At 48.0% G+C, this 25,204-nt stretch overlaps 1 protein-coding gene across 7 annotated transcripts in view; it reads left to right on the forward strand.

Moving 5' to 3' along the window:
• Positions 1-25,204, forward strand: part of CLEC16A (C-type lectin domain containing 16A) — a 197,255-nt gene that overhangs the window by 70,371 nt on the left and 101,680 nt on the right. For 6 of the 7 annotated variants that reach the window (XM_073214758.1, XM_073214759.1, XM_073214757.1 and 3 more), the window contains 5 exons: positions 10,848-10,970; positions 11,954-12,063; positions 13,784-13,828; positions 16,070-16,120; positions 21,274-21,402. In XM_073214758.1, coding sequence (XP_073070859.1) covers positions 10,848-10,970; positions 11,954-12,063; positions 13,784-13,828; positions 16,070-16,120; positions 21,274-21,402 — 458 coding nt within the window. The remainder of the gene's footprint in view (positions 1-10,847; positions 10,971-11,953; positions 12,064-13,783; positions 13,829-16,069; positions 16,121-21,273; positions 21,403-25,204) is intronic. The other variant, XM_073214755.1, reaches the window with a different exon arrangement.

Here is a 25,204-nt window from a genome sequence, read left to right on the forward strand (position 1 = left end):
TCCCATGGGGCCAGCAGATTCGATCAGGACTCATTCATTCACTTCCTCGCTGGGAACAGCTGCTGCTGTGTGCTCCTCCTGTAAGGACACCTACGTCTACGACTGCCCCCATAAGCACAAAGGGAGGTATCCCTCACTGGCTGTGCCCTGCTTTGTTTTTCTGGCATCATCATGCACTAGCACATCACTTCACATACCTACAGAACTGCCTTGTTCCTTCCAATTGCGTGTCTGTGCCATCATTTATTCTGTCACCCCCTTACTGAATGGCACTGAGACCATTTCCTGGCTTCTCTTGCTGTAGACAGGACTGATCATGATTGCTCTTCTCCTGTGTAAGTCACTGTGCTCTCGTGCAAGCCTGTAGACCCACCCTGACTTCTAAGAGAGCTGTTACTGCTCGGCTGGTACTACCTTCCAGCATCTCGTTCACTCTCATAGCTTCTGCCCTCACCTCCAGCTCCTGGCCTGCTGTCCGGAGCACAGGAGCCCTCACTCACTGCGAGTAAACAGAACTCCATGAGGCTGCCCCACTCCACCTGCGGTTGTTCGCCACTTCCCAGGACCCTGACCGCTGTGACCTTTTTGTCATTGCAGCTATGTAGTCTGAACTCCTGCTGGTTGCATGCAGGAGACTTCTACCTAGGTGTTTCAGGAACACCTTGAAACAGTCCATCTACACCACACTCAGCCCCCATGAATATGCCCTGACCTTGTCACACTTCCTGCCATTTCTGGCTCAGTTGAAATTGCCAGCCAAGCTTGAAACTGCCATGACCTTTAGTTCCTTCTCTCCTTTGATCCCAGCATTTAGTCATCAGGTTTGGTTAGTTCTCCCTCTTAGCCTATCAGATCAGCAGAATTTTGCTGAGTGCACCTCAGGGCCTGGCTTTAAAGTAGGTGCTAGAGGTGAGAACCAAAGGCATGAGAGCAAGAGAGATCTGGGCACATCATTCCAGAGGCCCTCATTGCAGCCTCCTGAAGGGCCAAACATACTGCCATTCTGCAGCTGCTCCTCTGCAGCTCTGCCAGGTGGTCCTCTGCAAGACTGTGCCTGGCCATGCCCTTCCCCTGTTCAGAAACTTTTAGTGCCTTCTTCTTACCCTTAAATTCTCACCCTCAAACCTCACTTTGAATATCTAGATTGCATCCACCATTCCACCTTGATCTCACTGTTCTGTCTTCCCTTCACAGACCCTTGGCTCTGGCCCAGGGGTTTAGATTTTTAATAGTGTCAGAACTCTCAGAGAGAGAAGCTGTGGCTGCTGCCCTGGTACTCTCTGAGCTCTTTAAAGTTTGGTCGCAGTCAACACCTCTCATTAACTTAACTGAAAGGGAAAGTCTATAGGAAGGCCCCTGAGGCAGCTCACAGGATCCAGAAGCTGCTGAAAAGCAGAAGGAAGGACGGGCACTAACTAGCTTCAAGGGGCTTCCCTCAAGGTAGGTTGTGATTTGGCCCCAGCAAATCCCAGGCTAGGAGTCTTGTCTCCAAACAGGTTCTAAATTCTTGGGCAAGAGGTTTGATTTTTCCAGTGTGATGGTGCGCGTGACTCTGGAACAGTCCCTTATGACTGGGGCTTTGGGGGAGCGTGGACCCAGGTCACAGAGCACAGACTTGGCCCCGGGAGGCTCAGCCCTGCGTCTAGGACTGTTCCCAAAGAATGGAGCTTCCTTGGAAGCCTCGTAGCCACCCCATTTGGTAACAGAATGCCTACCTGTTCCTGGCTGGTCTGCCACATTTTTTGTATACATTTGTGTTTCTTCCTGCCATTTTCTGTTCCCCCAACATCATCACCTGTTGAAATTTGGCTTGCCTGTCAAGGGACTGCTCAGAAGTCACCTTCTCCAGAAAGTTTTCTCTGATCCCTTCAGGTGACAGTCTCTGGGTTAGTACCACCTCGAGTGGCAGGTACCTTTTATACACTGCTGGATTTGGTTTGATAAAGTTTTGCTAAGGATCTTTGCCTTTACATTCATGGGTGATACTGGTCTGCGGTCTTCTGGTGGTTCCCTTGTTTTGTTTCCTCTCAGAGTTGCGCTCATCTTATGGAATGAATTGGGAAGTGTCCCCTTCTCCTGAATTTTCTGGAGGTGTTTCTGTACAACTGGTATTATTTCTTCCTTAGCTGTTTGGTAGAATTCACAAGTAAAGACATCTGTACCTGGAGCCTTCTTCGAGGGAAGGTCTTTAATTAGTCGCTTTTCAGTGGCTGCAGGGCTGTCGAAGCTTCTCTCTTTCTTATGGAGTGAGCTTTTGTAGCTTGATCTAAATTGTCAAATTTACTGGTGTAACCTTGTTCATTATATTCCTTTATTATACTTTTAATATCTGTACGGTCTGTAAGAGATGTCCCCTTTCTAATTCATAGTATTGATAATTTAGGTCTTCATTTATTTTTTCCAGATCAGTCTGGCTAGGGATTTATCTATTCTGTATTAATTCTATTGACTCTCTCAAAGAACTTTTCTCTTGGTTTCATTGATTTTTCTGTTTTTTGTTTGTTTCTGTTTTTCTGATCTGTAGTTTGTCAATATCTTTCTTTGCAACCTTCAGCCGCTTACTTCAGATGCAATGCTTTTTGCAGTTTCTTAAGATGGAAGCTTAGATCCTCGCTTTTCTTTAAAGCAATTAATTTTATTTTACTTTTTAAATTAATATACAGTAAATAAAGTTAACTCTTTTCGTGTGTAGTTCTGTGAATTTCAGCCCATGTGTGGATCTGTTTGAACGCCGCCCTAATCAGGGCACGTCAGTCCCATCGACAAAACATGCTTCGTGCTCTTCTTTTCCGGTCATAACCCTCCCCGGACCAGTCATCGATTTTTAAACTCCCTTCTTTTCTAAAACTAAAGTTTAATGCTGCAGATTTCCCTCTAAGCGCCGCTTTAGTTGCATGCAGTAAGTTTTGATACATGCGGTTTTATTTTTTCCTGTTTAAAATATCTTATAATTTCCCTTCTGACTCACTCTTGTCTATTCCATCTGTGGAATTCCCAGCTACGTTTCTGTTACCGATCGTCTTCTTCTCTTCTCCCGTGAGAGCGGCCGAGGATGTTGTTCAGGTTTTCTTTCTCCGCGCTGACACCTGGAAATTCTTTCCCCGTAGCGAGCTGGAATAGTTAGTGGGCCCCCCACCTCTGTTCTCATGCCTCAGGGCCCCTCTCCTGGCTGCCAGTTGTCCTCGGCAAGGTCTCAGAACCATTATTTCATACACTCTGCCTGGTTTTCTAGTCACATGAATCAGCGTAAATCCAGTCTGCCTTGTCTGGAAAATATGGCACTTAAAAAATTTTTTTGAGGCATAGTTGATATACAATGAATAGCATCTATTTCAAGTGTACAATTTGAAAAGTTTTAACCCAAATATATATATACCCTCGAAACCACCACAGCAATAAAATGACAGCGTGTGTATCCATCCCCTGCCTGTTACCCCTTCCACCCTCTCCCTACGCAGCACTGCACTTGAACATTAGTTTGCATTTTCTAGAATTTTATATAAATAAAATCATGCAATGTGTACTCCTTTACTGTATGGCTTCTTTCAGTCTGCATAATTATTTTAAGATTCATCCATGTCGTTGAGTATCAGTAGCTCATTTCTTCTTACTGGTGAGTGATGTTTCACTGTGTGAATGAATGTACTGCGGTTTGTTTATCCATTCATCTGCTAGTGGGCATGTCGGTCATTCCGGATTTTGGCCATTGTAAATAAAGCTACTGTGGACGTTTATGTACAAGTCTTTTATAGACATGTTCCTTTTCTCTTGGGTAAATACTGAGGGATGGGATGGCTCCATCATATCATAGGTGTAAGTTGGATTTTAAGAAAACTGCCAAACCATTTTCCCAAGTGGCTGTGTAGTTTATATCCCACCACCAGTGTCCGAGAGCGCTGGTGTCTTCACATCCTTGCCAATACTTGGTGTAGCCACCTTTTAAATGGCCCATTTAATAGGTATGTTGTGGCATCTTGTTGTGATTTTAATTTGCATTTCCTGATGACTAATGATAGCAAATATTTTTTGATGTGCTCCATGTATTATCCACATACCTTCTTCAGTTGTATATCCTCTCGAATCCTTTGCTCGTTATTGTGGAGTTTTGAGAGTTCTTTATATGTCCTGGGTACAAGCCCTTTATCAGATGAGTTTTGCGAAGATTTCCTTCTAGTCTGTGGCTTGTCTTTTCATTTGCTTAACAATGGATTTTGAAGAGCAGACATTTTGTAATTTCCATGAACTTCTCTGGCACTTTTTTATACTTCTCTCCATATTTTCTCCTACTCTGAACTTCCTGGCCTCTAAAGACAGAGACCATGTCTCTCCCGATGGCCCCTGCAGTAGTAGCCCTCTTAGCACCTGGCACCTGGTCAGCACTCGACTGGTTTGCTCTTTGATTGCCCCTCAGCTATGTGGCATTCCCTAGGCGGCATTCTTCCTGGTAGTGTGCTCAGGGCCTCAGCAGGGGACGGGCTGTCTGGAGAGTGGACATGCCAGGCTTCGGAGGGCCAGGGGGCACATGGGTGAACTCTTCGTCTTGCAATTGGCTGGCTTTCTTGGCGGGCTTCCTTCTCGGAGCCCCAGCCTGTGCTGGGGATGGGGAAGGGGTGGTTTGCATATCACAGCGTGGTACTGTGGTCTGAGAGACCCCACCACCACCGCCAAGGTCCTGCCTTGACCTACCTTTCCATCTTAGGGATCTCCTCCTAGAAGAGTGGAACTGTAGCTTCAAGAGAATGTAATTCGTTCTTCCATTTCTTGCTATTGCTAATCATTAATTTTTTATTCATTCCCCCACCTAACAAATATTTCTAAAGCGCTTCTTAGATGCCAGGCAGTGTGACCCACATGGAGAATACAGTGGTGAACCAAACATATTTCCACAGAGGTGAGTGTGGCTGCCCCAGACGGGGCCAGGCAAGAGCAGTGGGAGGTAGAGGCAGCATGACAGGTGAGCGGGGGCACGTCCCGGTGGTAAGGAGCTTGGACTGTGTTCTGAGGCTGTGGGACGCTCTGAAGGTTGTTCAAGCAGGAAAGCCTTGTGTAATCAATGTGGCGTATGTGTGTTTGCCTTCTTGTGACTGAAAGTTCCTGTTTTGTCTGAAATCTCCTTTCGTTCCAAAATACCATGTAGACCATGATGAATTTACTCACTTAGTTATTCAACAAATGCATGTGGGCCACTGGCTGCATGCCAGGCAGCGTGCTCGGTGTGAGGGCTGCAAACTCCAGGCTGGCCAAGCCATTGCCAAGACAGCCTCGGTCTAGTGGAAAAGATCCATAAGGAGACAGCTGCACGGTTTCCCAAGAGCAGTGGGAACCCCTAGATTTTTAAGTAGAAGACTGACGTGCCTGGTGGGGAGCATGGACCTGCCTGCGGCAGTCAGGACAGACTTCCCGAGGACACCTGGGCCAAAGTTTGAAAGGATAACTGGCAGAGGGCAGGGCAAAAGGGGATAGAAGAATCACTGACACATCTGTAGGCTCACCATCCATTCCTCAGGTAGGCAGTGTGCCCACGGTGGGCACAGTGGTGCCATTTATAGGGAGCAGGCAGTCAGCAGCTATGAGCTGCATCCTATGAGTGGCATGAGACTGCTTGAAGGCCGGCTCAGCCAGGAGCTGCCCTGACCTCTCCATGTCTGTTGGAATGGATCCACAGTAGCTCAGCTGGAAGATGGGCTGGATGGAGCCATGTGGGCAGGTGTGGGCAAGTGTTGAGAAGGTGAAACTGAAAGCCTTTCTCATCTATAGACATCATTGCACCTGCTGAGCACTCGCTACATGCACTGCACTGTTGGAGAAAATGCTGGAACAAGTCTAATGCATCTTGTTCAAGTGAACAAGTGAACGCGGAGATAAGTTGTGACTGGAGTGATAGAGTAGACTGGAGATGGTGGTGCAGGGTTCTACCGAGGGCAGTCCAGGGAGGCTTCTCTGAGGAACGAACAACAAACGGAGGCTGAAAGAGTGCACAGGAGTCAGCTCTGCCAAGATCCAGGGCAAGAGTGCTCCAGCAAAGGGAACAGCATGTGCAAAGGCCCTGAGGTGGGAATGAGCTTACAGGTTAGAGGGGCAGAAAGCAGGCCAAGGTAAGGCTGACCAGGTGGGCAGGAACCAGATCACAAAGGGTCTTGAAGGCCAATAAAATAAATTTAGATTTTATTTCAAGAGCAGTGGGAAGCCCCTAGATTTCTAAGTAGAAGAGTGACGTGACCAGGTGGAAATTTTTGAAAGAACACTCTGCCTACTGGATGGAAAGTAGGCTAATGGGGGTAGGGGAGTGAGCTGTAAGAGGCGAAGCTGGGAGGCTTGTTAGGAGACCACTGCAGCAGTCCAGGCAAGGGATAGTGTGGGCTGAACGAGCATGTTAGTTGTAGAGGGGAGAAAACTGGAAGGTTTTACGATGTATTTTAGAGACAGAACCCCGATGAACTGATGGATTGGATGTGGGGGTTGTGGGAAAGGGATGCTTGGGCAATATTTACTAAGATGGGGAGACAAGGAGCAGGGCTGGTGGGGGGACAGTTCTGCTTGACATGGATGGGAGGGTCACCAAGGGTGGAGTCTGGGTGATGGCCAGGTCCCTGACTCCTGCCACTGTATGGCTCATGGTGCTATTTCCAGAACAGTGAGCATGGGGCACGGAGCAGGTCTGGAGAGGAAGCTGGAGAGCCCAAGTGTGGCATCCCGAGGCCCAGGCGCCTGGGGGACCCCATGGGGAAACTGCCTAGTGGGGAGCTGCCCCCTGGGGTATGCTTCAGTCCCGGCCTGTGGGCCCAGGGTCTGCATTCAGTCGGGGTTGTTGGTCAGAATGTAGGTACCACAAGGTGGTAGCTGCCCTTAACCTTCAGCCTCTTTTCCAGATTCATACCCTCCAAGCACAGCCCCTAATGAAATGGTCTCTTTCTGATAGATTTTTCATAAGACAGTTTTAACATAAAAGCAATGTTAATAAAAACCAAATGTTAGCTCAGGCCTTCCAGTAAATCATAATAGATTAGATGCTGCCCCGAAATGAATATCCCACAGTGGAAAGGGTTGACTGGTTGGAGGACGGCTCTCGTTGTGATTCAGTTGGGCCACATAATGAATTCTGGTTTATATCAGTAATAGAAAGTGCAGCCTCCTCCTCTCCTTTGTCAAGTCTGCAGAGCACTGGCCCAAGAGAGGCGGGTGAGGTTTGCAGCTTTTGTCTTCTTAAAGGTTCCCCACTCCTCCCACCACCCTTGCACTCCTGCCCCCTCCATTTGTCATTGTTTATCTAAGAGGAATCTTGGGCTCTTTGTTTTGTTTTGCTGAGAAGTTACTGGAACATGGATAAGCAGTGTGGGAGAGGTTGAAAGGTAATAGGAGAAATGCTTTTGCCATGCAGACAGCGGGCAAAACGTCATTGTGGAGCTTGGCTGACACATAATCAAAACCGGAAGTACACTGGAGATCCGCGTAACATCTGGTTAGCTTTCAGATGAGTTGGTCTGTAGTTTCCCAAAGCTATAGGAGACCCTGCGTAATCAAAAGGAAAAAAGTTTTTGACCATTATTTACCTGGCACTATAGTAGTCTCTTTATCCAGGTTTGTCTGTCTTTTTATTTAGCTGTGGTTGGAGTCTTTATCACCCCCATCCTGAACGGGGGTCACAGCTACAGAGGAAGAACCCAGAAACCAGAACTTAGAGGGGAAGCTTAATTGCTGTACTTAGTAACACCGACATTGCAGAGCTACCCCCTTCCCTTCTATTTTGGATTCTTTGAATAGTTTGGAGTTGTACCCCGGCCCTGCCTCAACCACATGGCCTTGGGGTGGGAGCATGGAGAGGGGAGACCCCTTCTGACTCATTTGAGGGGCCGGCCTGACCTCGGTGAGAAAGGAGCAAGGAAGTGTGTGGTCCGCTGGGGTCTGGATGTGCTAGAGTGTCTTCCCAGGCCTTCTGAAGTGCATCTGGGTTTCTGTGGAATTTGTCTGTTGCTCGGCATTTAAAGATTGAAGCAAATAGGACAATATATTATGCACAGTGTTTCTTTCAGTCAGAGGGAAATGGCAAGCAGAGAAACTCCATTGGGTTTGCAACAAAACTGCCCTTCAGTGACTGGAAACCTGTGTGTGTCCATGCCCTTGTGTGCTGTTCTCCCTTTCACGTGCGTAGCCTTGTCCTATTGTGACCCTGACCTTGCTCACATCCAGCTGTCAGCTGCCATTTCGTTTAAACCCAGAAGAATGTCTGGAGCTTTTGAGTTGCTGCACAGGCCTTGGCAAGATAATTCAGAGTATCAGAGGGGGTTTTAGAAGCCATGGCTGGGAAGAAAGAGAGAGAAGGGAGGAAATGAGGCACCTGGCCCAGGAGGAAGTCTTGGGGAAGAACAGAGATGTTCACAGGGGTTTTTTATAAAGTTTTATCATGTATTATGTGGAATCGACGCTGCTCTCCGTCTCCCCACGGCTGGTGGTAAAACCCACTTCACACATAATGCGTTGCCAACAATGCCAAGTCTGGGGAAAGAGCCAGAAGCAAACAGATCACTTTGAGTGGCCCAGGGAGTGGAGGCCACTCCAGCGCCAGAGCACAACCAGGTCACCTCCGCTAGCTGCCCCCCAGGGATCCTGGTGTGCAGGCCTGGTCTGTCCCTTCCCCACAGCGTCTGCCTCCACACTTCCTTCCAGTGGCCCCCAGCCCACCCTCCCTCTGCCACACTCCCTGCAGTCCCCTTGGCCTGACAAGTCCTGGCCCCCCCTGTGTGGCTCAAGGCAGATTCCCGCTCATCCTTCAGAATCCAGCCGGAGCAGCTCATCCCCTGAGCCAGCCTTAACTTCCTCTCCAAAGGAAGTGATTGCACTAGAATCTGGTCCTAGGAGATTCTTGAAGTGTTTCGGTCCCTTAGGAGTCCCTTCCTTTCAGAGAGCAGAGCCCCCAGTGGAGGAAGGTCAGGATGAACTTCAAGTGTTTTTCTTCCTGTTGAGAGAAGATTCTGCCACCAATTTCCTCATTTTTGACAAATTCCAAGGGTGTGAAGGGCTATAATAGAAAAAAGATATAATGGAGCTTGCCATGGAAATTCAAGTAGTAGCCCAAGTCTGTCTCTCTCCCTGGTTCTGCTGGCCACCGCCATGCTCGCACTGGAGCCGGCAGCTGGGCTGCCTTCTGCTGTGGTCTCTGAGATGGAGTGACAGGCGGTCAGGTCATCAAGTTGGGTGATGCGCCAGGCAGGCCAAGGAGCCATTTTTTCCCCAGTACCACTGACTGACAGTTCCCAAAGGGCCAGAAATGAAAGGACAGAGATGTTAGGATAGTGTGGACATCTCTGGGGAAAAAAAAAATCCAGAAAGACTCAGCTGACGTTTTTCTTGCCATTTAATAAACCAGGTTGTTTGGGGGTTAGACATTTAATATCAAAGTGGGATATTGAATCTACAAATTAAGTTTTCCTTGCAATCAGATATTTTTGATGAAGCCACTTTGATGGGGGCATGAGAGACAACTACCCAGTTCAGGTCCTCAGGCCGCCCCTCACCTATTTCATCTCCTTGGCATGGCTTAGCCTCTGGGTCAGAGCCGGAAGGAATTCAATAAGGCAAGATATATTGTCATGGTTTATTACGTCAGTGTGTGTGTGCAAGCGTTACTTAGGCCCCAGACAGTCAGCTCTTCAGTGCTATCCTCCACTGTTTTGTCAAGGTTCTAAATGAAGCGTCATCGAGTACTCAAGGGGCCATATTTCAAGCATTCCGAGAAGTGCCACCTTCCCCCCTTTTGCAGAATAACAGGAAAAGACGTGCTTCAAGCACAAACAGTCGGTGCAGCTCTCCAAGCTCAGATCAAGTGAAATGTTTTTTTTTGTGAGTATATTTTTCCAGAGCTGTGAGATGGGAGGATAAGGACTTGGAACACCTCTTGTCCCACACCTGGCTTGGTGGAGGAGCTCCTGGCCTCTGCCAGCCCCCAGCTTCTGCTGTAGGAAGAGTGACACTGGGTTTCCAGATAGGTTTGGGGCACTCCCTCTTTGTCCCCCCACCAACCCTTTCTCCTGTCTTATCTTTTGTCTTTTAAGTGCTGTTAGCTTTTACTGGAGGAAAAATGATTCCTCTGCCTTCTAGAAATAGATCTGCTCCATGGGCTTCATTGTATTCACACCTTCCTGGAATAAGGTTCGGCCTAGCCGGCTAATGCCACCCCCTCGCCCAGCGCCGCACCAGCCGCCGCCTTTCTGTTTGTGGGGTGGCGGGCCCTGCTCTGAGTTTGCTGTGTGATTGTTGGGTGTGACTGTAGTTTCCTTGGTGCTTGGTCTCTGTTCCCTCATTGTGGAACGTGTCTACCACCAGGGTGGCATCAGGCACAGGCAGACCTGGCATGAGAAGGCTGTGAAGCACTGTGTAAAAGCGACTTCTTTCTCCTGCCCCCATGATTATGTGCAGAGCACGTCACTGTTCTGGGCTAGCATGTCTGGCACACCTTGCAAGTGCCTGCCAATCTCCCTTTATAACACGGCGAAGCAGGCCTCGGGCTGCAACGAGTACCGGTCAAAAGTCTTTGGCTAAAATATGAAAACACTGTTTGGCTTTTCTTTCCCTTTTTTTTTTTTTTTCAGTGACTGTCAATATTGCAGCAGTGCTGATTTCCCGCTTAGAAATAGTGATAGAAAAGCTACGTTTTAATATACTTCCTTAAGTTCCATTTGCTGAAAACTCTGAGGTGTGTTACAGCACAGGCAGGGCCCAGTTGTGGCAGAGGTCCCCAAGGTGGACCATGGGTGGCCAGCTGGGGAAGCACTGCTCTCAGGGGCCTTCGGGAGGAGGAGGACTCTCGATAAGGTGGCTCAGCTTACGGCTTGTCCCTTTGTCTGTTCCAGGCATGGATCCTGAAAAACTAGAACAAATCCAGCTCCCAGGTCCTACTGTGGCCGAGAAGACCACCTACAACCATCTGTTAGCTGAGAGACTCATCAGGGTCATGAACAGCGCTGCCCAGCCAGGTGCCTGAGGCATGATGGCTGTTCACAGGGGCAGCAGAGTTAGAGCCACCAGGCCCACACCTGGCCCTGACAGCCCTGGGCTCTTGACCGCAGCCACACCCTCTGCCACACATATGTATCCTAGCCCCCAGTACCACCTGTCCAGCCATGTCTTCATCTCTGGGTCTCCACCTCTCTCCTCCCCTCCGTGGTGTTTGTTCCAGACCCTGTGTTTCTTCTCCTTCCATACCCACCATTGCTGGCGCCAGTTGTGCCAGCGCCTGCAGCCCTCCTCTTGGGGTTGCTCCAGGCCATTTGAATATGAACTACGCTAAGAGTGTGAGTGAAGGGTAGGTTGGAAGGTGCAGATCTTGACAATTCAAGATGTATGCAGTGTTTGGCACTTCTCAGTCTGGTTCTGAGGTTTCAGCCAACACTGACCTGCAGCCATAGCAAGGGCCACACATGGTAGGTGGAATGACCTGGCACAGTGGGTCTGAACTGGGGGCAACCTTGCACCCCCAGGGGACATTTGGCAGTCTCCGGAGACATTTTTGGTTGTCATGACTGAGGGAGAGGTTGCTACTGGCGTCTAGTGAGCGGAGGCCAGGGATGCTGGTAAACACCCTGCAGTGTTCAGGATGGCCCCTGATGACAAAGGGTTAATCTGGCCCAAAGTGTCAACAGGGCCAAGGTTGAGAAACCTTACTACAAGGCAGATTGTCTGCAAAGGCCTGCAGGGTGTGAGTGAGTGCATGGGAAAGGGGTGATGGAAATGCAGAAGAGTGTTTGGTGAGGGCAGTTCTGATGAGAACATTCCATTGTAATTGCTTGGGAAGGGGTTTGGCATATGGGAGTCCCTCGGTGTCCCCACTGGGTGTCAAGGGCATCGAGTGGTGGGCAGGCTGATCAGCTACCCGTTGATCTCAAAGTCAGGAAGGCAACAGACTGTGTTTAAGGGCTTCCGCCCTGTGGTGTGAGGCTGACCCTACTGTGCTCTGCAGATGGGAAGATCCGACTGGCGACGCTGGAGCTGAGCTGCCTGCTCCTAAAGCAGCAAGTTGTGACCAGCATGGGCTGCATCGTAAAGGATGTGCACCTGGCCTGCCTGGAGGTGAGGGCCCCTTCCCTCCTGCTGCCTGAGCCATGGGGAGAGGAGGGGGCGGTCAGAAGGAAGCTGCTGGACCCAGATCACTGCCCCAGCTGGCCGGGGCTGGGTGCCCACGGCATCAGCAAGCAGCAGCCGGGCCTGGCAGCGTATGCCTGCCCTATGCAATCCACCGTTCCCGTGGGACTTCCCTTCCACTGAGATCGGCTTGATAAGCCTGCTTAATTCTTGAATTTTAGTAATTTATCTCATAATTACTTTGTCCTGTTTTTGTCCCCAGGATTTTTAATTTTTTTGTTTCTGGGTTACAAAAGTTTATGCATATATAAGCACATATACACATTTATTTATAGTTAATTGTGCTAATATCAGCATTCATAGATTTTTTTAATAAGGTATTATTATATACACTCTTATGAAGGTTTAACATGAAAAACAACATGGTTACTACATTCACCCATATTATCGAGTCCCCCCCACCCCCCATTGCAGGCACTGCCCATCAGTGTAGCAAGATGCCACAGAGGCACTATTTGCCTTCTCTGTGCTACACTGTCTTCCCCATGACCCCCCCACCATGTGTGCCAATTGTAATGCCCCTCAGTCCCCTTCTCCCTCCCTCCCCACCCGCCCTCCCCCACCCCTCCCCTCTGGTAACTGCTGGTCCCTCCTTGGAGTCTGTGCGTCTGCTGCTGTTTTGTTCCTTTGGTTTTGCTTCGTTGTTATACTCCACAAATGAGGGAAATCATTTGGTATTTGCCTTTTTCCACGTGGTTTTTTTCACTGAGCATAATGTCCTCCAGCTCCATCCATGTTGTTGCAAATGGTAGGATTTGTTTTCTTCTTATGGCTGAATAGTATTCCATTGTGTATATGTATCACATCTTCCTTATCCATTCATCTACTGATGGACACTTAGGTTGCTTCCATATCTTGGCTATTGTGAATAGTGCAGCGATAAACATAGGGGTGCATCTGTCTTTTTGAATCTGAGAACTTGTATTCTTAGGGTAAATTCCTAGGAGTGGAATTCCTGGGTCAAATGGTATTTTTAGTTTTTTGAGGAACCTCCATACTGCTTTCCACAATGGTTGAACCAGCTAACATTCCCCCCAGCAGTGTAGGAGGGTTCCCCTTTCTCCGCATCCTCGCCAGCATTTGTTGTTCTTAGTCTTTTTGATGCTGGCCATCCTGACTGCTGTGAGGTGATATCTCAGTGTGGTTTTTATTTGCATTTCCCTGATAACTAGCGATATGGAGCATGTTTTTATGTGCCTGTTGGCAGCATTCATAGTTTTAAATAGCTTTTATTGTTTTCTCCCTTTTTACTTTAGAAAATTTTAGAAAGCACAGAGAGGTAAAAAGTAACCACTGTAGTTGACACTTTGGTGTTTGTCTTTCCAGACACATACACACATTCATACACACACGTTTATAAGTGGGTTTTTATTTTTACAAAACCAGAGTCATCATGGTTGTATTTTATAACACGTTTCCCCCACTTAACCTTGTACAAACAGCTTGTCATGGCATCGCACTGAATGCTGTATCTTTCGCCCATTTTTATTTTGAGCTCCCCCTCACTCATTAAGAACCACTTTATAGATTAAGGACATTAGCACAGCATCTGTCTTATGTACCCTCAGATTTTTAGAGTTTGTAATTTACCCAACTCACCGGCTACCCTGAGAACTGCCTCCCTCATGTCTTCACTCTCTTTTAACAGGGCGCCAGAGAAGAAAGTGTTCACCTAGCACGGCATTTTTATAAGGTAAATTGCCAGAGCACAGGGTCAGCAGTGTGGTGTGTGTTTTATAAACAGGATTGTAGTGTCTGGGCCTGTGCATGTGATGGTCCCATGTCCGTAGTGGTCTCTTGTACCTGTGGATACTGAGTCGGAGTGCTCAGTTTCATAGTCTGCAGAGCAGTGGCTTATGCACTTTTCTGCTCATGCTGTTCTTACCTGTCCAACTTTTGGTGACTCACCCCTAGTATGTGACAATGTGTTTATCAATTATCTGTGAATTTGTTATGAATTCATGTGTACATTTTGAATTGTATACATATATGCACGTATGACTACATCATATATATGAACTTATGTGTTCATGAATTATATATACTTGTACATAGAAAATTACTTTTGAATTATATACACATATTATATGCAGGTAAGAAACCTCATATAGGCTTTAAACATACCCCATTAAGTTCAGTGAGATGTTGTGAAGAACCACCGTGACTTTCAGTGTCTGAGGTTTGTAGATGATTACTTTGAACCATCTCATGGTGATGGTTTTGTTTAGCTCTTAAAATGTACTATATTCTCAGGCTAGGCTCATCATTTGTCAGCAGTAGATGGATTAATCCATATGTCAGACAGTTCTAGCAGTTTTCTGATTTTTTTCACTCCCGCCTCAGATCTCTCCTGGTCCAGTCGGTAATGGTTTCCCCTTGTAACTTCGCAGATAAGGAGATCCTGATAGGAGGAGCGAAGGTGTTGGCACTGCCATTTTCTTGTTGTTCGCCTGCACTTTCTTTATTTGTGTTCTCTTTGATCTGCTGTGAGTTACACACACACACACATATATATATATATATGCCCTGGAAGCTTTTTCTTTGCAGGAAGCCTTTTAAACCACTGTCCATTCTCGCCAGCGTTTGCTGAGATAAAACCAGGTGTTGTAATCTGGAAAGGCACTTCTCTAGGCTTAGATGACCCCGTGCAGCTGCAACAAAGTGGACATGCCCAGATGAGGGTGACACCACTATGGGCCGTCACGTACTGGAGAGGAGAGCCCCATCTCCCCTTAGACCATCCCAAATCCAGAGGAAAACAGAACCTCAGGTGCATTACTTATCTTTGAACCACGTTCCAGCATCACTGCTCTCAGCTTATTTCCCCCAGAAAGCCTTTGGATTGCAAAACCAGAAGGACATATAGATAGGTAGGCATTTGCCTAGAGGGTTTTTCTTTATCACTAACAAAAGGAGAGCTAAATTTAAATTGCAGCTCTCCCCTCCCAAACCAGAGTTTTCTCTCTTACCCTATAAGGTTTGCATCCTAGGTGTAGTATCTCTGAAGCTTTTGAGTGTTTTCAGGGGTTGTTATTTCAGCGATTCTTGAGTGGTATTTATCTGTAGTTCTGATAACTGAGAAAACATATAAAGGACCTAATCCTTTTCCCACCCTGTGTGTGTGTGTGTGTGTGTGTGTGTGTGTGTGTGTGATTCAGGACTCAGGAGAGAGATAGGACAGTTCTATCACAGTGCATTCAGCTGTGGTCCCATCCAGTAGTGATCACAGTGACCTGACCCTGGGTGCTAGCATTTTCCAGCCCCGACTGGGTGGCACAGTCTGTCCTCAGCCCTTTGTGTGTGTGAACTCATGTCATCGTCATGATGCCTGCACAGATGACCTATCCCAGTCTTGCAGTGAACCGCAGAGAGGCTCTTAGAGGTAAGGTCAGGATTTAGCCACTGGTTTACGTGTCTCAGAGCCAAGTTCTTAACCTACCACAGCCCCAGGGGAACTGCAGAGCTCCAAAGGTGTCCCTCAGATACAAGCTGTATAGTGTTAACCATATTTAATTATATGCTTCCTTTCAGAGGTGCTGACCCCATGGTTCTAACATGGCACCTTAGATTCCCATTTCTCCAACCATTCTCCACAGATAGATGATGTCAAACACTTGAAATATTAACCATTTTTATATTTTCATTATATATGGTGTTATTTTGGTTTTTTTGATTAACTGCCTGGACAGAAGAAATCTAGCTACATATGCTTAAAAAGAGGAGAAAAACATTGAGAGGTGCAACCTGATATTTAGGCTCTGTCTGAGCATGTGTGTTCCTGTTCATGTGTGTATTTCCCTTCCTGGTAATTTACGAGAACTCACTAATAAGAAACAGATGGCCCCAAAGGCAGCAAACTGAAGTTTATAATACTTTGGTATTTATGGAAAGAAATATGCATAATCTTCTCCTGTCTCTTTTCCTTTCTTTTTAGGGAGAAGAAATCTTTTTGGACATGTTTGAAGATGAATACAGGAGCATGACAGTAAGTGAGGCCAGATGTGCTGTGGGCCTGTGAAGCTCACCCTGCCAGACCAACAGAGAACTGCAATGTGGGGCTTTCTGACCGGACGGCAGTGATTGCTGGGGAAATGAATTGAAAACAGTGACTTGTGATCCCCACTGCTGCTGAAATTTCAGATGACATTCACTCCCCCTATTTGGGCTGTGTCATAAGATGGGTCAGAAAGGTTCACTTTGGTATGAGTGGTATTTGATGGAGGACGTATTCCTCGGCGGGTGTGTAAAGCATCTTGTACGTATTAAATCTCTTAACCCCCACTTCAATCCAAGGGGAGTAGCCGCTTTCAATAACTGAGAAACCAAGAGGCAGAGGGGCTGAGCGAGGTGCCACATCTGCCCGGCCAGTGAGGGGCAGAGCCAGGATCGCACAGCAGAGGGGTTCACCTAATTCTCTGCCCTTCTCCGTATGTTAGGCTGCCTCCTCCCCTGCCATGCCACCAGAATGTTCCAGCTGCAGCTTACTCTATCTTACTCATTTATCTCTGCATCCTCAGCACCTGCCCCTTAGTTCGCACTCAATAAATAGATGATAAATGACCTTTTTCATGGACGTCCCTCACCAAAGAGTGAAGTGATTCAGCAAGTTTATAATAAACCAAAGTGTTTCAGGTGTCAAGAAGGAAAAGGCAGGTGGCTTGTGCCCAGTGGCTTCCTGGCTTCCTAGCCCGTCACCAGGTATCTGGACAGCTGGGCCCTCACTACACCTTCTCTCACAGCCCATCTGGGGCCTCCGCAGAGCCTTTTCAAGGGAAGAGTATAAATTGGCATAATTCATCTTCAGAAATGCCCCAGCAGCACCCAGGCCTCTCATGGTGATGCATGGGCTACCTGTGTGCACCTTATACCTATTGGCCACAACCCCCCTGTATTCCCCAGGCCCCCCAGAAGAGCATCTCAGTACTCTCCTCTTTGGACTGTGAATTAGAATGGAGTAGATTCAAAGGTTAGCTAGTTTTATCTTAACCCTGTGACATCCCCTTCCACGATGTAATTCTTGAAGGGTTCATAGGCCACTTGACTATGTGGGAAAACATGGGCCTCTAACTCCCTGCTTAGTTGCTGTTTTTGTTACTGTGCAGCCTTGGGCAGGTTGCTTACGTTCTGACCTTGATTTTTCCATCTATAAAATGGGCTACATGCCACCACATAACTGCCTAGGCTGGATGTGAAATGCCTAATAGATGCCTCTGTAGAGCGTGTGCTTGAGGAATATTTAGTTCCTCCCCCTCCCACCGCAGGGAGGTCCCTGGGTTTTAATCACACATTTACTGTGTGTCCTGCACAATGTCTGGCAGTCTAGAGAAATAAAAAGATGACATACCCCTGGCCCCCATATCAGTCCTTTGCTCAAACTTGGGGAACCCAGCTGCTAAGCTAAGTGAAGCGGGGACTGGCCCTCAAGTGCTGCTCAGAGAAGCCCCCTCCCAGTGCCAGACCTTTACCAGTGACCCTCACTTGTTCCTCTTATCACCTCTTGTTCATTGCAAAAAGCATAATGTGTGTGACCACCTGGTGTTCCTGCCAACAGCAGGCTGGGAGGGGCTTTCTGGAAAGGTGGGAGCAGAGAAGAGGGGAGCTGCAAGGGAGTGAGAGGCAGTCTGAGAAGGAAGGTACTTCTGGAAGGCAGACACCAAGGACAGCTGCCCTGGAGGTAAAGGAGTTGGGGATGGTGGACCTCGGGCCTTTGAGGAAAGTGCTTGAGGTGTTCAAAAGGAAAGGCCTCATGCGCTGAGCGGCTCCTCGGCTCCCGGGCCCTCGACAGCTCTGCTCCTGTCTGCCGGGTGGCTCTGGGCATAGTCCCCTCCTGTGAGCTCAGTGTTCTGCTCTGTAACTGGGACAGCACTGGCCCTTGGTACCCAGCAGGAGGTGAGCCTGCAGGCGCCTGGCACTTTGTAGATGCTCAGTAAGTGGCCTTGTTATATTATCCCAGGTAAGATGCTAAGGGGTGAGAAAGGAAGGGGGGTTGTTGGTCACGTGGAAATCATGGGGGTATGGAGCAAGGCAGGCCTGGGTCTGTGTCTTTGTTCTGCCACAGTCTGCTGGGTGGCCTGGCTCCATTCGCTGGCTCTCTCTGGGTCTCTGTTTTCTCATGAGTAGACTGGGAAGCATTTCTTCCTGGTGGAGTTGGGAGACTCTCCATGCAAGGCCGTAGCTCACTGCCTGTCCCGTAGTCAGCTCTCACTGACTGGAAGCTACTACTTCTGCTGTGCTCATAATTCAAAGTGCAAAGAGAAGGAGGCAGGCAGCCATCAGACTCACACACAGGGCCAACCCCCCTAAGGGACCACTGTGAGGGAAACGGCTTCCTGATCTAAGACCCTCTACCTGCCAGCTAGCGGGGACTGAGAGGATGAGAGAACAAAGCTTTTCATGGGGCAGGTGGCACTTCCCAAGAGTGTCTGAGCTGTCACATCAAGTGAACTTTGGACACAAAAAGAAGGCAGGTGTGACAATGAGATATCACCTCACACCAGTAATGATCGCCACCATCCAAAAGACAAACAACAAATGTTGGTGAGGTTGTGGAGAAAGGGGAGCCCTCCTACACTGCTGGTGGGAATGTAAATTAGTTCAACCATTGTGGAAAGCAATATGGAGGTTCCTCAAAAAGCTCAAAATAGAAATACCATTTGACCCAGGAATCTCACTTCTAGGAATTCACCCTAAGAATACAGCAGCCCAGTTTGAAAAAGACAGATGCACCCCTATGTTTATTGCAGCACTATTTACAATAGCCAAGAAATGGAAGCAACCTAAGTGTCCATCAGTAGATGAATGGATAAAGAAGATGTGGTACATATACACAATGGAATATTATTCATAAGAAGAAAACAAATCCTACCATTTGCAACAACATGGATGGAGCTAGAGGGTATTATGCTCAGTGAAATAAGCCAGGTGGAGAAAGACAAGTATCAAATGATTTCACTCATATGTGGAGTATAAGAACAAAGAAAAAAGTGAAGGAACAAAACAGCAGCAGACTCACAGAACTCAAGAATGGACTAAAAGTTACCAAAGGGAAAGGGACTTGGGAGGATGGGTGGGAAGGGAGGGATAAGGAGGGGAAAAAAGAAAGAGGGATTACGATTAGCATGTATAATGTGGGGGGAGGCACGGGGAGGGCTGTACAACACAGAGAAGACAAGTAGTGATTCTGCAGCATCTTCCTATGCTGATGAACAGTGACTGAAATGGGATATGTGGGGGGCACCTGGTGATGGGGGAGTCTAGTTAACATAATGTTCCTCATGTAATTGTAGATTAATGATACCAAAATTAAAAATTAAAAAAATTATGCAGTAGACACAGAAAAAAAAAAAGAAGACAGGTGTCACCACAAAAGACCCCGAAAAGCAATCCTGAGAAGGAAGAATAAAGCAGGGGGGATCTTGCTCCCCAACTTCAAGCTCTACTACAAAGCCACAGTAATCAAGACAGTTTGGTACTGCCACAAGAACAGACCCACAGACCAGTGGAACAGAATAGAGAGTCCAGATATTAACCCAAACATATATGGTGAATTAATATATGATAAAGGAGCCATGGACATACAATGGAGAAATGACAGCCTCTTCAACAGCTGGTATTGGCAAAACTGGACAGCTTACATGTAAGAGAATGAAACTGGATCACTGTCTAACCCCATACACAAAGTAAACTCAAAATGGATCAAAGACCTGAATGTAAGTCATGAAACTATAAAACTCTTAGAAAAAAACATAGGCAAAAATCTCTTGGACATAAACACGAGCGACTTCTTCATGAACATATCTCCCCAGGCAAGGGAAACAAAAGCAAAAATGAACAAGTGGGACTATATCTACCTGAAAAGCTTCTGTACAACAAAGGACACCATCAGTAGAACAAAAAGGCATCCTGCAGTATGGGAGAATATATTCATAAATGACAGATCCGATAAAGGCTTGACATCCAAAATATATAAAGAGCTCATGCACCTCAACAAACAAAAAGCAAATAAGCCAATCAAAAAATGGTCAGAGGAGCTGAACAGACAATTCTCCAAAGAAGAAATTCAGATGGCCAACAGGCACATGAACTCCACATCACTAGTCATCAGAGAAATGCAAATTAAAACTACAATGAGATATCACCTCACACCAGTGAGGAATCCCATCATCCAAAAGACAAACAACAACAAATGTTGGCGAGGTTGTGGAGAAAGGGGAACCCTCCTACACTGCTGGTGGGAATGTAAATTAGTTCAACCATTGTGGAAAGCAGTATGGAGGTTCCTCAAAAAACTCAAAATAGAAATACCATTTGACCCAGGAATTCCACTCCTAGGAATTTACCCTAAGAATGTAGCAGCCCAGTTTGAAAAAGACAGATGCACCCCTATGTTTATCGCTGCACTATTCACAATAGCCAAGAAATGGAAGCAACCTAAGTGTCCATCAGTAGATGAATGGATAAAGAAGATGTGGTACATATACACAATGGAATATTACACAGCCATAAGAAAAAAATAGATCCTACTATTTGGAACATGGATGGAGCTAGAGGGTATTATGCTCAGTGAAATAAGCCAGGTGGAGAAAGACGAGTATCAAATGATTTCACTCATCTGTGGAGTATAAGAACAAAGAAAAAACTGAAGAAGCAAACAGCAGAAAACCCACAGAACCCAAGAATGGACTAAGAGTTACCAAAGGGAAAGGGACTGGGGAGGATGGGTGGGAAGGGAGGAACAAGGGGAAAAGGGGCATTATGATTAGCACACATAATGTAGTGGGGTGGGGCACGGGGAGGGCTGTACAACACAGAGAAAACAAATAGTGATTCTACTGATTCTACAACATCTTGCTTCACTGATGGACAGTGACTGTAATGGGGTATGTGGGGGGAACTTGGTGATGGGGGGAGTCTAGTAAACATAATGTTCCTCATGTAATTATAGATTAATGATACCAAAATAAAAAATAAAATTAAAAAAAAGAAGGCAGATGTCTCACACATCTCGCCACCCCAGGGCTGCCCCTCTACCATGCGCTGCGTGCTCCTTTACCATGTGCTGATGGGACGCGGGGGGGCCTGGGAACCGCTCCGTGCCTTTCCCCGCTTCAGTGAGGTTTCCTGTGATGTCTCTTGTAGATGAAGCCCATGAACGTGGAGTATCTCATGATGGACGCCTCCATCCTGCTGCCCCCAACAGGCACGCCACTGACAGGCATTGACTTCGTGAAACGGCTGCCATGTGGTGACGTGGAGAAGACCCGGCGGGTGAGTGAGTCCTGGACCTGCCTCTCTAGGGCAGCTGTCCTCCAGGACCACTCCTGGGGTGGGAGAAGAGGGTCTCTGACCAGGTCAAGAGCCCACCTTCTAACAGAAGGTCAGGTGGTAGGTAGAAAGCTCCCCCCTCCCACCCCACCACCAGGCCACACTACCCTTTGCTATGTGGAGGGATTGAAATGCTATTGCATCTGGCACCAGATGTCCGTTGCAGGCAGGCCAGCTTCAGTGGTGCAGAGCATGCCCGGACGGACCCCTGAGCTCTGAGAGGAAGCCAGGGGCCAGGGCTTCTGGGAAGAAAGGAGCATGGGCAGTGAGCAGAATAAACGCAGTGCAGGTGAGGCTCATGTGAAATCGTAGCCCAGATGGGCTCTGGACCCCCAGAGATGGTGTGATGTTAAGGTATCTGAGTGATCTTGGGGCAAAGCACACGCAAATGAAATTGTGATTCTCACCAGCCCCGGAGAGAGACACGTGTGAAGAACAGATCAGTTCTCAGAACCTCACTGGAGGGCGCGCCTCTGTTATCAGCACTTTTTTTCTGAAGCAGCCTCGCAAGGCTGTTCATGGTATTTTATCTTCCTCGTAAGATCACGGTTTCTTTCTTAGAAAACACAGTAACCTTTTCCTAGAAAATCGTTCCCTGGAGACATGAATGTTAGTGCATAAGTTAGAGGAATTCACTGCACTCAGCTCCCACTATCAGCCTGCAGCTTCTTCTGAGTTAATCCCAGATGTGACTAGAGCAGCAACAGAGATGTTTTACTTTTGGATTTGGACAAGCAGAAGGGACCTGCTGGATGTGCCTGGGACAAAGCTGGGGGCAGAGGAAGTCAGACGTGTGTTGTGTGGGAAGTCAGTGCACACTCCCTGCTGTCTGCCCACACCCGCAGGCCTCACCGCAGGACCCACCCTGCCGGAGCCAGTGACACCTGCCTTCCTCGCGCTCCCAGCCAGCTCTGCAGGCCCGGGGCATCAGCTTTTTTGGGTCCACTGCTTCCAACAAGTCCATGTCGGGTCAGCAACTCCTGCATGATGTGGGTACGCTTAGCCTTAGTCTCTGGGCAGCCTAAGAAGTGCCCTTAGCAAGGTGACAGCAAAGCCACACACCGGACAGGTTGCAGTGTCCTCAGGCGCAGAATGCTGTGAATGCTGAGAGCAGCCACTCTGGGTTGTATGTTGCCTTCTTTTTGGTTCACAGTCCATTGGATTTTCTTAACACTTAAGTGAGCTCTTATTCTTTATTTTAAACTGGATCATTAATATCAGTTCTTTATATGAATTTCCTCACGTTGTTCTACAACCCGTCTTGCTATTAGGCACTATTATTATCCCCATCTTACAAAAGAGGAAACTGGGGCACAAGGAGGTCAAGTGCTGTGCTCAAGGTCACCCAGCTAATAAGTAGCAGAGCCAGAATCAGCCCCAGCAGAGGGGCCTCCAGAGCCTGTAGTCTGACCCACTCTGGCACACTGCTCCCCACTGCTCCCCTCATTGCATTTATTAGCCCTACTTGGTGCTGGACACGAGGGAATAGGCAGCACAGACTCAGTCCTGGAAGAATCAGAGTCTAGAGGGTGGGGGGGCAGAGGCAGCATCAGTTCATGTGGCCGTGACCATTACTGAAGCAACATGGGGCCAGGTCCTAATCCTCCCTGCGGACAGAGGCGGAGCCAGCACCAGAGGGGTGGTCCTTAAGCCGAGACTGCGGGGATGGGCTGGGCAGCTGGTGGCGAGCGAGGCCCAGAGAGATGTGCCACATTCCAGCACTTCTAAGGATGGGACTGTGGATGGGGCCCAGAGTGGGAGAGGCTGCATGGGCAGTGATGAAGCTGGAGTGGCCTTGGAGCCCAGCAAGGACCTTGGCCTTGTTAGCTGATTCTTGACCTTATGCTCTGCCAGCTTGGGGCTGATCTACAGGAGAGAATGGGGGAGCCTAGGGGTGAAGCGTATGGCAGAAGAAGGGTTGCTTGGGCTTTGGGGTTCCCTCTCCCCTCCGAGTAGTTCCACTCTCTCTTCACCTAGAAAGCAGCCTGTGCCTGTCTTGCCAGAATTACCATGAGGACTCCGTGGATGGCAAAACACCAAAGGCCAGGAGCAGCTCTTGATGGTAGGATTCTTGGAATCCACCCTCTGCCCTCACATCTCAGTTGCAGGTCCCCAGGGCTGTGCTGCCCACTTCCTGGGCCCAGATGGGATGCACAGCTCGAACTGCTTTTGTCTGATGAGTCTGTGAAAATAGCCCCCAAGTTTTAGGGTTCAGAGCCAGGGGGAAGGTGGCAGAATAGCACAGAACAGGACTGGCCTCCTCAAAGCAGAAACCATCCACCTTAGAGAAGCTTCTCTCTGTGACTTCAAGAATCAATTTCTGAAGGGCAATTTCAGCCACTCACTTCAACCAGTTCCTGTTGGAGGACAGTTGCCTGGAATCATCCAGAAGCTCAGCTCCTCAGCCCATTTCAGACGTCAGAACACAGCAGTGTACTTTAAATTTGAGCTGAAGGAAGTGTATGGTTAGGCAAGCAATTGAAGGCTTATGTGGTTCGTTTCAAGTTCTTTGTTTGTATTCAGAGAACATTCCATTTCATCCTTTGGATTCAAAGGTTTTCTTTTTCTTTTTTCCCCAGCAAGTAGACTTTTCTTTTAGAAGGCTGACTCTTCAGAAATACCACCATTCATTTTCCTTAAGAACTTATCAAAGAAGTCCCCAAAACCCTTGCTCATACATCATTCCTAACTTGTTAAATATTCCTCCGTACATTCCTCAAAGAGCCACTGGGTCTCTCCTGCTTGCCGGCTGCTGAGCCTGAGGGTATGGAAGCGACAGGGCAGGTATCCCTGCTTTCTGGGCCTCACATGACATGGAGGGAAACTTTGTTAACAAAGAAGCAAATGAGAAGTGTGATATCAGACTGCAGCAGGGGCTCTGAAGGAAAAAGGGGTGGCACTACTTTGGGTAGTGATCAGGAGAAGCTGCTCTGCTGAGGGGACCTCCGAGCTGTAACCCGAAAAGGGAGAGGGAGCCAGCCATGCAGAGAGTGCCGTAAAGACGGTGCTTTCCAGACAGAAGGAGCAGGGAGCGCAGAGGCCCCCAGGTGCGAAAGGGCAAGGCCTGTCCCAGGAGCAGGATAACTGCAGCCGAGTGAGTGGCAGGGAGAGGAGAAGGGGCGGGCCCGCAAGGTGAGGCCCTGGCAGGCATCTGGCTATGAAGTCCTATTTAACCTCTTGCCTTTGCAGGTTACACTGTTTATTCTTTCATTCAACATATTTGTTGAGCATTTTCTAGGTGCTGTGCAAGGTGCAGGGATAAACAGTGAATACTGTAAAATGATAACAAAATAGCACGAGTGCCACTGAGCCATGCCAGCTGAGAAGGAAAATCCGCATTGAAATGAAAATCCCCAGAACTACTGGGGTCTGATGAGAGCTTGGAAGCAGAACCAGGGGCTTAGGCTGGCCCCACCCCATGTGTAGGGACAGGTGAGAGAAGCCGCTCTGAAAGAGCACAGGCTTGTGAGTCAGACAAGCCCAGGTTCCAACCCACCTCTAGCTGTGTGACCTCGCGCAAGTTACTTAACCTCCCTGAGCCTCAGGTTCCTCATGTGTCCTGCCTCTCAGCTCTTGCCCAAAGTGAATGAGAGAGAGTGACTGAGGTGCTGAGCCCAGTGCCTGGCAGACAGGAAGTACTCAGGAAATGCTGGCTGAGTGGCAGTGGAATACTCTAATATCTTAGGTGGAAGAAAGAATCTTTAATGATCTGAATCTACTGAAGCTTAATGCCAGAGAAAGAGTT

This window comes from Manis javanica, chromosome 10, assembly GCF_040802235.1.
Source record: "Manis javanica isolate MJ-LG chromosome 10, MJ_LKY, whole genome shotgun sequence".
NCBI classification, from domain to species: domain Eukaryota; kingdom Metazoa; phylum Chordata; class Mammalia; order Pholidota; family Manidae; genus Manis; species Manis javanica.